General features: G+C 40.6%; 1 protein-coding gene across 1 annotated transcript; it reads right to left on the bottom strand.

Annotated features, from left to right (window-relative positions):
* Positions 1-205: 205 nt before the first annotated feature.
* Positions 206-8,477, bottom strand: slc50a1 (solute carrier family 50 member 1). The gene is made up of 6 exons (XM_085423007.1): positions 7,832-8,477; positions 7,442-7,519; positions 7,246-7,369; positions 6,997-7,158; positions 1,511-1,630; positions 206-1,389 (listed from the first exon to the last, which is right to left on the bottom strand). Exons 1-6 carry the CDS (start codon positions 7,897-7,899, stop codon positions 1,282-1,284), a joined length of 660 nt encoding a protein of 219 aa, XP_085279133.1. The 5' UTR covers positions 7,900-8,477; the 3' UTR covers positions 206-1,281.
* Positions 8,478-10,453: the final 1,976 nt, after the last annotated feature.

The following is a 10,453-nucleotide window of genomic DNA, read 5'->3' as shown; positions in this document are numbered from 1 at the left end:
CAAGCTCATTCGCACTGCTGCACCATCAAACAGGCTTTTGTCTCTCCTGCACTGCCACTCCAATCATACACACTTACCTCGTCACATGCATGAAAGCTCGTTACTGAACCCAAAACAAAACCTCCAAACTAAAGCACAAATTCCTCTACTTCAAAGGGTCAAGTACAGCCTCAGCAAGGAGAAAAAAACAGCAGACAGTGACAGTTACGGTAAAAAAATTTTATTGATATGGCACCTTTCATTATTTAATGATAAAACACATTGTTTGTCCAGCAGAAAATGGACATAAATTTCTTCCTTTACAATATTTTCCCTTTTTTTAAATATAACTGTAACAAACTGCATGTGCTGTTATATATCCATTCAGGCTTTCAGGGAAGCTGGAGACTGTCATATGTGAGAGATGAGGTACACCCTGAAGAGGTCGCCAGTCTATCGCAGGGAAAAAGCTTAATTTATACTTCAGAGTCTAAAACATAAAACAGCATAGCCTAAGCAATTGGCTAACGCTGCTGTTAGCATTCGTACTTCTGTGTAGTGTGCCCGCAGAAGTCTGCAATTTCACCTCCAAGACACTAGTTGGCAGTAAACTTTTAGTTTTGAGCTTATCCATTCTCTTCCAGTTGGTTCAATAATTGGCATCACATTTTACATTACATTTCTAGGGAGGTGCACATTGGTTAGGGTGCAGGGTTTAAGAAGAATTTGTGATTATGACGTTATGGAGTAGATTTAAATCAGAGGTATAAATCTCACTAAACATTCACACCTATCGCCAATTTAGAATCCCCAGTTAAACAAATGAGTGCATCTCTGGACTGTGGAAGGAAACAGGCCAGAGCACCCAAAGATCAACTCCACAAGAAAGGCCCCAGCTTGCCAGTGCATCCAAACCAGCACCTCTCTGCTGTGAGGCAACAGTGCTAACCACTGTACAATATATACGTTTTTAACCTCTAAAAATTCACATAAATCTTTAATGGCAAACATTACCTAAAAGAAGGCACTTAGAGACACAGAGAGAGACACAGAGAGAGACACAGAGAGAGACACGTAGTAACATGTCTAACAACTATCCGCAGAACAGTAACAGTTGAATCATATTAAAGACATCGTGAAATTTACTCTCAGCTGAGTAAAAGTCCACATTATTCTTCCCCCCCAAAAAGTAAACAAAACACTTTACACGTCGAGTCACTCGCTGAGTTTGTTCCAACATGTAACTCTAAAGCTTTGTTGCCAACCGTCCATCCGTGAAGATGAATTTTTCAACTGTCAACATCATATGTGCACGGGTTTGTAGGAAGGTGAACCTTGATTGACTGACGCAAATTTCCAAAATAGATAAAATCTGATGAGGCTAGTGAAAATACCCGGTGTGTTTGGAACCTGGAAAACAAGCAAAACAAGGAAGAAGAAGAAAAAAAAAAAACATGTTATCGCTTCAATCCTCACACAACACTGACAGCTGAGCTTACAGGTATCCAAGTGCGTATTCATGATGTCTTACCACAATATAGTAGTCGCTCAGCTGAAGGCCGTAGAAGACCCAGGAGGTTGAAGTGAAGAAGGTGGCTACAGTCAGAGGGAAGGACAAGCACTGCACGTTACCACTACGCACGATCTCTACCTGCAAAGGCAGAGAGGAGGAGGGATGCCATTAACATACACTTCAAAGCTGGATTATTACAGTTTTTAATATTTACAAGGGATCGAATTACCAACTGCTACATGAAAGGTGCCTTCAGTGATGACCCCTGAGAGAGAGAATTACTCTATTCAAATATCAACACACCAGCATGCCTCTTCAGAAGTGCTCTCTATAGACGTTCCCACAGCTACATTGTCACACACTTCCAATGCCGGAAGGAGTAAGTGTGCACTGCTTTGCCCACATTTTAACTATTGTGTCTTGCGCCACTTTATGACTGGCAGACTCTTCATGCTGCTTTTAAAAGGGGCCATTTGGAAGTGATATAAACACTGGGTACTTCTAAAGTGGTCAGATGACACACTGTACTCCATTTTATTTGAAGGTACCGAAACCCGAAAGAGAACTTAACTAAAGTGTTGATAACTCAGGGCAAAGGAAACCTATGAGTGTTTTAAATTAAGAGCTTAGGCAGTAAATTTACATTTATAGCTTTGTTTTACTTTGACAACATATTTAGTTGTCCTCTGGGTTAGTTTAAAGTATACATTATCTGGCTGCTTGTTGGAGTTTTTTTTTAATTCAATTTTGGCTTAGAAATTTCACCACATTCCCAACCTGTAATTTAAAAAAACAAAAATGATCTTTAAGCAGGCAGCTTTGGATTTTAAGTAATTTGTGCAGTGCCTACATCATTTTATATATGCATATATAGCAGAAAACATAATGGAACCAAAGGGCCAGGGAACACACAAGACAGAAACTGGGAATAACAGGAAGACAGATGAGGGAAAGAAAGGCAGGAAGCTGACTGGGGGTCATTCGGTGCTGTGAGGCAGATGGAGGGAAGGAGACGAACAGGATAGAAGACGGAACCAGAAGATCAAATACAGTGACAAAAGGAAAGAGTGAGAACAGGGGATTTATCCCTTCACTGCATAGCTGAACATGCAGACTGAGATGATGTGAGCAGATGAATTAAAGTGAGCAGCTGCTGCCGGTGCAGTGGGTTCAACGAGGAACACGTTCAGGAAATGAGAAGATATGAGGTTCCTATTGTAGATACTAAACACAATCAGTGTTATCATGAATACAGTGAGGGTACTATGAACTGTAATGCATGTACACAATCACCTGCCACTATATTAGATACATCTATATAAATGCTTATTAACGCAAACATCTAACCAACCAATCATATCGTAGCAACTCGGTGCATTTACCCACGCAGACATTATCAACATGACTGCTGAAGTTCAAACTGAGCATCACAGTGGGGAAGAAAGGTGATTTAAGTGACTTTGAATATGGCATGGTTGTTGGTGCCAGACAGGGTGGTCTGAATATTTCAGACTCTGCTGATCTTCTTGGATTTTCCCAAACAACCATCTCTAAGGCTTGAATGGTATGAGAAAGAAAATTCCTGCTGACTGGATATTTTCTCTGAGTGCCTTGTTGATGTCAGGAGAATGGACAGACTGATTTGGGCTGATAAGAAGGAAACACCCATTACAACCAAGGCACACAGAAGAATATCTTTAAATGTAAAACATGTCGAACCTTATGTCAAAGGTTCAAGCTGGTGGGGGTATAACAGTGTAGGGGACTTTCTTGTACCCTCTGGCCACCTTGGAATCAATTAAGGATTTAATCGCCACAGCCTGCCTGAGTATTGTTGCTGACCACCTTTATGATCACAGTGTGCCCATGGCTGCTTCCAGCAGTATAACACCCCATGCCACAAAGTTTAAATCATCTCAAATTGCTTTCTTAAAGATGACAATGAGTTCACTGTACTCACAGTCACCAGATCTCAAACCAATAGTACATCACAGATGTGAAACCAACAAATCTGCAGCAACTGTGTGATGCTAACATGTCAATATGGAGAAAGATCTCAGAGGAGTATTTCCAGCACCCTGTTGAATCTATACCATGAAGAATTAAGGCAGTTCTAAAGGGAAAAGTAGCAAGGGGTACCTAATAAATTGTCCAGTAAGTCTATATTGCAAAAAGGTTTACCCAAACAAAAATCTTCCTAGTAGCAGCCATTAGTTCAACTGATTATTTAACTCGCTGCTGCAAGGTTAGGTTCAATAGAATCTTTTAGATAAATGTTTGAAGTGACTCACAAATAATTTGAGTTCAAAGAATAAGAAACAATGTAACACTATTAATGCTGTGCTACATTACAGAAAAATATGACCACACTAACAAGCCTATAATATATGAATTGTACAAGGGCAAGCACTGTGTGGGCTGCCTGTTAATGGAAAAAGCAATAATGATTCTGAATGAGCAGCAACAACCACCAAGGAGTCCGCTACTAGTGGAGTTTCAAGTTTCAAATAGTATACTATGCTGTTTGAGGTTGGCACATAGTAGAGGAGTATTTGCTTCGTGGGGCTGTTCTTTACCCTCTCAACCCTTTAGATTTCCTGCCTGACATTTCTAATCTATTAACTGCAGGCACAAGACATGAAACTGACACTGTCCATGTGCGAGCGAGTGTCATCATTCTGAGTTCACTGTGGAGGTCGACCGACCAATCAAACACTTCGTTGATTACGACACTTTTCATCTACTAACTTTTAGTTGAGGGGGGAGGTGTGCAGTAAAGCGCACACAATATATGCTATTAAAGATCTACTTTTCTGATGCCTCTGGTTGAAGGAAAGTCCTTTTGAATCCAACCACCTGTCAAATGACTGTTTTTAGTGTAACACCCAATTGTTGAGATGTTCTCATGTAGCACAGGAACGTCTGGACTTATGTGCAAATGTTCTTCAGTAGTTTGGATAGAGATATTGTTGTTGCTCTGAACGAGAATTATTATAATAGCTGTGGCACACCACATGGCTCGATCCTGGGACTAACCTTCTTTAGCCTTTAAATGCTGCCCCTTGGGTGTATCATCAGGAGACACGGCATCAGTTTTTAGATAGGTGTTCATCGTAATCTGCTATGCTGTATCATAATACAAGTCTTACTGATGCCCCCACTGAGGCTTTGATGGCTTAGCTCTTTCACGTGTTAGCCAAATGTGTTAATAATGACACCACAGAGACACTTCTTCACTGTTGTAAATATTCAGCTTGATTTAGGGTACCTGGGTAGAGTGTGCAGAAGGCAGAGCACATGACACTGACTCTCATATCAGTGAAAACAGATGTTACGTGGACTTTGATCCTGGCAGATTAAATACTGTTTAACACCTGATCAGACTCTGCTGGGTTTTGCATTATCACAAGAATCTCCTTTGGGTAAGTTCTAAGAAAGCTCACAGGTGCCGTGCATGTGTAAGATCGGCATATGTAAATCTTTTAAGACTCATAGCCAGTCCCATTTCTGGGCTCCTCGAGGACCTCAGAGTTTGTGGGGAGATTAAAAACAATTACTTTACAAAATGACTTTTGCCCCCAGTGGCTGACTTTATATAGTGCAGAGGAAGGGAATTAATTTTCCCAACAGAAACTGGGACTGTTTTTGAGGGGTCCAAAATTTGAACTCAATACTAATTGTATATCTTTATAAGCTTATTGGTGCAGCCCTATACAGCAGTCCCAGTTTCTCATATGGCTTTTAGCAAAAATTAATTTCCCCCCAATCTAGTGTTTTTATTATGTCCTGAAAAATTTAATTAATGGATATGAGAATTATGTAGTAACATATAGGACAGGCTAAACTGGAAAGGATGGAAAACCAAAACAAAACAAAAGTGAAAACAAAACCAAAAAACATTTACCAGCTAAGCCCATCACCATTTACTGGAAATGAAGCAGCAAACTGCAAACTGACTTCATTAACTGAACAAAAATAGTATCCGTTTGGTATGCTATTAATTATCCCCATATGCACACTAGTTTTTATAAATATTTTTGGCAAGTCATTTTCTGATTCTACTTCATTTGAAAAACGCTGAGGTTTCACACTAAGCTCTGGATGGCTTTACTTTGGCCTGTAGTAACACTGTGAGGAATCTTAGAGTCATTTCTTACCAGGACATTGCCTTCAACCGTGCACATTAAACAAATACCATGTACGTTAAACAAATAACATTGCTTTCTTTAGTCTTTGCAATATTGCTATGAGTAAAATGAAAAATGTTATATGTTTTTCAGCGGCTCCGTGTTGAATCCAAAGTTTAATTAAAATGCCATCTAAATGATCAAGCCTCATCATATCTTCCTCACAGACTGCTAGCTTACTTGTGGTTCCTGGGGCATTTTTTAAATACTTTTTTTGGCCTTCTTCAGTGCAGTGAAGAAAGGACAGCGAGAAGAGGAGAGACATGCGGCCGCGGGTCGGACTTGAACCCAGGCTGACCGCTCTCAGCCGTATGGGTTGCCTGCTCTACCTGTTCTCAGCTGCATTTGAATAAAACACCAAATCCACACTTAAGCTTAAATTTCAAAACTTACATTTTAACTAATGATTTTATCTACTGTTCTGATTTTATCTCTTTTGATTTTATATACTGTTTTGTTTGTTTGTTTGTTTGTTTGTTAATTAGTTAGTTTGTTTGTTTGCTTGTTTTAATCAATTTTAAATCATGCTTTTTATTTGTTTTTGTTTCTAATGTCTCTGTAAAGCACTTTGGATCACCTTGTTGTTGAATTGTGCTATACAAATAAACTTGCCTCGCCTTGCCTCAATGCACTGAGCTAAACCAGCCGGGTTCCTGGAGCATTTAAAAGTAGAATGGGAGACAGATTCCTCAGCTTTTAAGATGCTCTTCTGTGGAATCAGCTCACAGTTTGGGTTGAGGAGACAGACACCCTCTTTACCTTTAAGATTAAACTTTCCTTTTTTAAAAAAGAAATTGTTTGGCTTTTAAATCAAAATGAGTTCTGAGTACTTTTAAATGTGTTTCTTTTAAATTCGGGTTTCCTTTTTTTAACTGTGTCATTAACTCGGTTTTATCCAATTTGATTACTTTATTCGTAAAGCACTTTTGTTGTTTTTAAATGTGCTAAAAATAAAAATAAACTTCACTTTTTGATAAAGATTATAATTAGGGCTGGAGCCCTTAAGCTGCATCAACATAGGAAGCGATTCGCAGTATTGTGCAAATCGACTCGCTTGCTGTGTGATGTCTTCCTGTTAAAAAGACAGTTCTTCCTCCACACCCTTGCTGTTGTTAGCAGGATTTTCTCTCTACTACTAAAAGTTTTACCTTTACAATATAAAACTCATTAAGGCGAGTTTTTAGGTACTATCATCCAAATGTAACTGATTTCCAGATCATGTTCTGAAATATTATTCAGTTCAGTGAGAGAAAACAAACACAGGCGACGTTCTACACGCTGCCTGTATGTTGTGTTTGTCTGTGGTGTGAATTGTACCAGGTCGGTGAGCGGTGACAGGTACATGCTGACGGTGACCACGCTGCAGGTGAGTCCCAGCTGGCTGAGACGAATGTCTCCATCAGTAAGAAACATGGTGAAGTAGAGCCAACCGCAGATCAGTACAATCCCTGCTGCAAGGGTCTGGGAGGACACTAACCTCTGAAACCAACAAATACAGAGACAGATAAATTAAAGATCCAGCTGCAAGTAAGGAGAGCGCTTTATGACAGGTCTGACTATGCTGACCCTCTGCTTCGTGTAGCGGAAGTACATGATGATGTAAAGTATCTGGAGAAGAGCACCAATGATGTTGACCAGGATAATCGTCTGATCTCTCTTCAGAATCCCATAATACACCCAACCAAGGTTACTATAGAAACAACAGGAACATTAGTGATGATGCATCACAGTGAATTATGCAAAAGCGGAAAGAGAAACTCACTTGAGGCACGTGGTGAGGAAAGGGAGAAACTGGATATTGTCTGTACTTTTGGATTCTCGCATCTTTTTCAGGTCGGTCCTAGAAACACACACACACACGCATGCACATACACACACACACACACACACACAGAAAGAATAAAAAACAAAAGAATAGGCTGGAGATGCTAATAGCAATTTAAACCAATAACTCCATGTTCAGTGTTAGTACTTTCTCGCATTCCTTCACTATAAAGTTGTTGTGATGCTACCAAGTGCAAGCAGTTCAGAAAATCTCCATCCTGTCTCAGTGGGATCTTGCTTTCTTCGTACTTTCTCCCATCCTTACAAAGTTAGAGCAGGAAGTAAGATAAAACATAGATGCATGCAATTAACGATCATTTAAACTTACAGTCCAGTCGAGAACATCCCGACTGTGAACACGATGCAGGCCCATGACAGAAGCGACAACAAATCCATAGAGCGGGGGAAAAATACGTGCTTTGTGCACAGTCTCCTTTTAATCACAAACTCTTAAACTGCCTGAGATGAAAGGTAAATATAACGACGCGGATGCTCTCACTGTATTTCCGTATTTGCAATCAGTGCCCTCCTGGTTCCTGTCCTCTGATTGGCTATAGGCTCAAAGGGCTGGTCCAATAGGGTGCTGAAACGATAAGGAACGTAGCGCTGGACGTAATTACGTTGCAAGAATTTTACGAGTGACTGCCAGAGGGACACGGATGTGGGAAAGCTCATGGCACTCGTACAGTTTATTCAAAGCTTTTCAGCAGTCAGCGAGCATGAAAACATTCAGTATTTCCCGACCCGGAAGGCTCCGATTTTACACACGCATTTAACTTTATATGTCTTCTGTGGGGGCAGCACGGTGGTTAGCACTGTTGCCGCACAGCAAGAAGGTCCTGAGTTCAATTCCACCATCAGGCCGGGGTCTTTCTGTGTGGAGTTTGCATGTTCTCCCCGTGTTTGCGTGGGTTCTCTCCGGGTACTCCGGCTTCCTCCCACCGTCCAAAGACATGCAGCTTGTGGGGATAGGTTAATTGGATAATCCAAATTGTCACTAGGTGTGAATGTGCGAATGAATTAGTGATGGGTCGTTCGCGAACGAAATGGCTCTTAGAGCCGGCTCTTTGACGTGAACGACGCGAGCCGGCTCCTTATCGCGAGCCGTCACGTGGGTTTTCTTTTTTTTTTTCTTTCTCTCAGCCTCTCTCTCGCACTTTTTTTCCGCTTCACTCTGCACGCGAGCCTTGTGCTTTACGCTGGGCAGAGGGGGGAGGGGCGGTAGTTACACTCAGTAGCACAGGAACAGAGCCAGAGAGAGAGAAAGAGAGGCAGGGACAACAACATTAGAAAGGTATAGTAATCATCCACAACTATTTTCGGTTGCAGATGATAAAGGATTGAGAAAGTTTATTCATGCAGGTCCATATGACAGAGAATATGCATGTTCTTTTAGTTTTCATATTATAATTTATATTTAATTGTGTTGTGGTTTGCAGTGTTTTGTGTTCTTTTCACTTTAAATTTGTGAAAGGAAAAAGCTGAAAATTTAAATAGTTAAAACTTGAAATGTGAATAGTTGATTTTTGTATTATATGATTTATTTATTACATTTTATGTGGAGTGAATAAATAAAAGTATATTTACGGTGGCCCCTAGAGACAAAGCACATACAAACTTCAAATCACGTACGAACTCTGAAGCATGTACAAACTCCAAAACACGTAAAAACACGTACAAACTCTAAAACACGTAAAAACTCCAAAACACGTAAAAACACGTACAAACTCCGAAGCACGTAAAAACTCAGAAGCACATAAAAACTCAAAACACGTACAAAAGACAACAGAAGTGCTCCAGGATGCTGGGCGCAGTGTTGAGCCTTTGTTATCTTGTGGCTACACAAGCCAGCAAGTACCAACGACCGGATTTGGTGTGTGGTAATAACAGGTAAATGAACTTTTTTTTAAATTATTTGAATATATATATGAGTGCTTGTGTATGAATACACAAACAATACACACATGCTTTCAATTGTGTAATTTAAGTGATCTAGTAGCTCGGCTTTGGAAGTTCAGTTCATGCTAGAAATGTGTTTTGGAGTTTGTACGTGTTTTGTCTCTAGGGGCCACCGCATATATTTATATATAAACATATATAAATAAAACCACTTGTTTTTATGTTAGTAATTCCTTTTGTGCATAATTTTATATTATTGTTAATAATAAATTAATTAAAGCAACAAAACAACCTGAAGAGCCGGTTCGGAGCCGAAAGAGCCGGCTCTTTTTAGTGAGCCGAACCGAAAGAGCCGGATCTCTAAAAAGAGCCGGAAATCCCATCACTAGAATGAATGTGAGTGCGAATGATTGTCCCTGTGTGTTAGCCCTGCGACAGACTGGCGACCTGTCCAGGGTGTACCCCGCCTCTCGCCCTATGACAGCTGGGATAGGCTCCAGCGCCCCCCGCGACCCTGAAAAGGACAAGCGGAAGCGAATGGATGGGATGGATGTCTTCTGTGGGTCTGTAATTGGCTTTGGATGAATGCATGTATGCATGTAGACACGGCCAAGACCTGCGGAAGTTCAAAGTGAGCATCAGAATGGGAGGGGCGGATGATTTAAGTGTGATGTTCAAGTTTTTGAACATAAAACTTTTGTAGGTGACTTGTCTGATCTGCTAGAATTTGACCACACAACCATCAGTAGGGTTTACGGAGAAGCTGATAGGAGAGCAGAAAAGCAGGTCTAAATCTCTAAATACACAAACGTCAAACTTTCAAGCGTATAAGCTTCAGCAGCAGAAGTCTACACCAGGTGCCACACCTAAGAACAGACAACAGAGAGTACAGTTCACATGGGTTCACCAAAATTGGGCAACAGACGATTGGAAAATGTTGTCTGCTCTGATGAGTTTTGATTTCTGCTGCAATTTCCAGAGGATAGGGTCAGAATCTGGCGTCAACAGCTTGCAAGCATGGATCCTGCCAGCCTTATATCATTGGTTCATG

The sequence above is a fragment of the Rhamphochromis longiceps genome, linkage group LG11 (assembly GCF_057381845.1).
Source record: "Rhamphochromis longiceps isolate RC_006_pf linkage group LG11, R_longiceps_female_GT1.1, whole genome shotgun sequence".
Classification (NCBI taxonomy): Eukaryota; Metazoa; Chordata; class Actinopteri; order Cichliformes; family Cichlidae; genus Rhamphochromis; species Rhamphochromis longiceps.
This window is presented reverse-complemented; position numbering and strand designations above follow the sequence as displayed.

Coding starts and splice junctions, on each gene's coding strand:
- slc50a1 (XM_085423007.1), bottom strand. CDS start 7,899: ATGGATTTGTTGTCGCTTCTGTCATGGGCCTGCATCGTGTTCACAGTC. Junction 7,520..7,831: donor GGGATGTTCTCGACTGGACT/GTAAGTTTAAAT, acceptor GTGTGTTTCTAG/GACCGACCTGAAAAAGATGC. Junction 1,631..6,996: donor TGTCACCGCTCACCGACCTG/GTACAATTCACA, acceptor CTGCCTTTGCAG/GTAGAGATCGTGCGTAGTGG.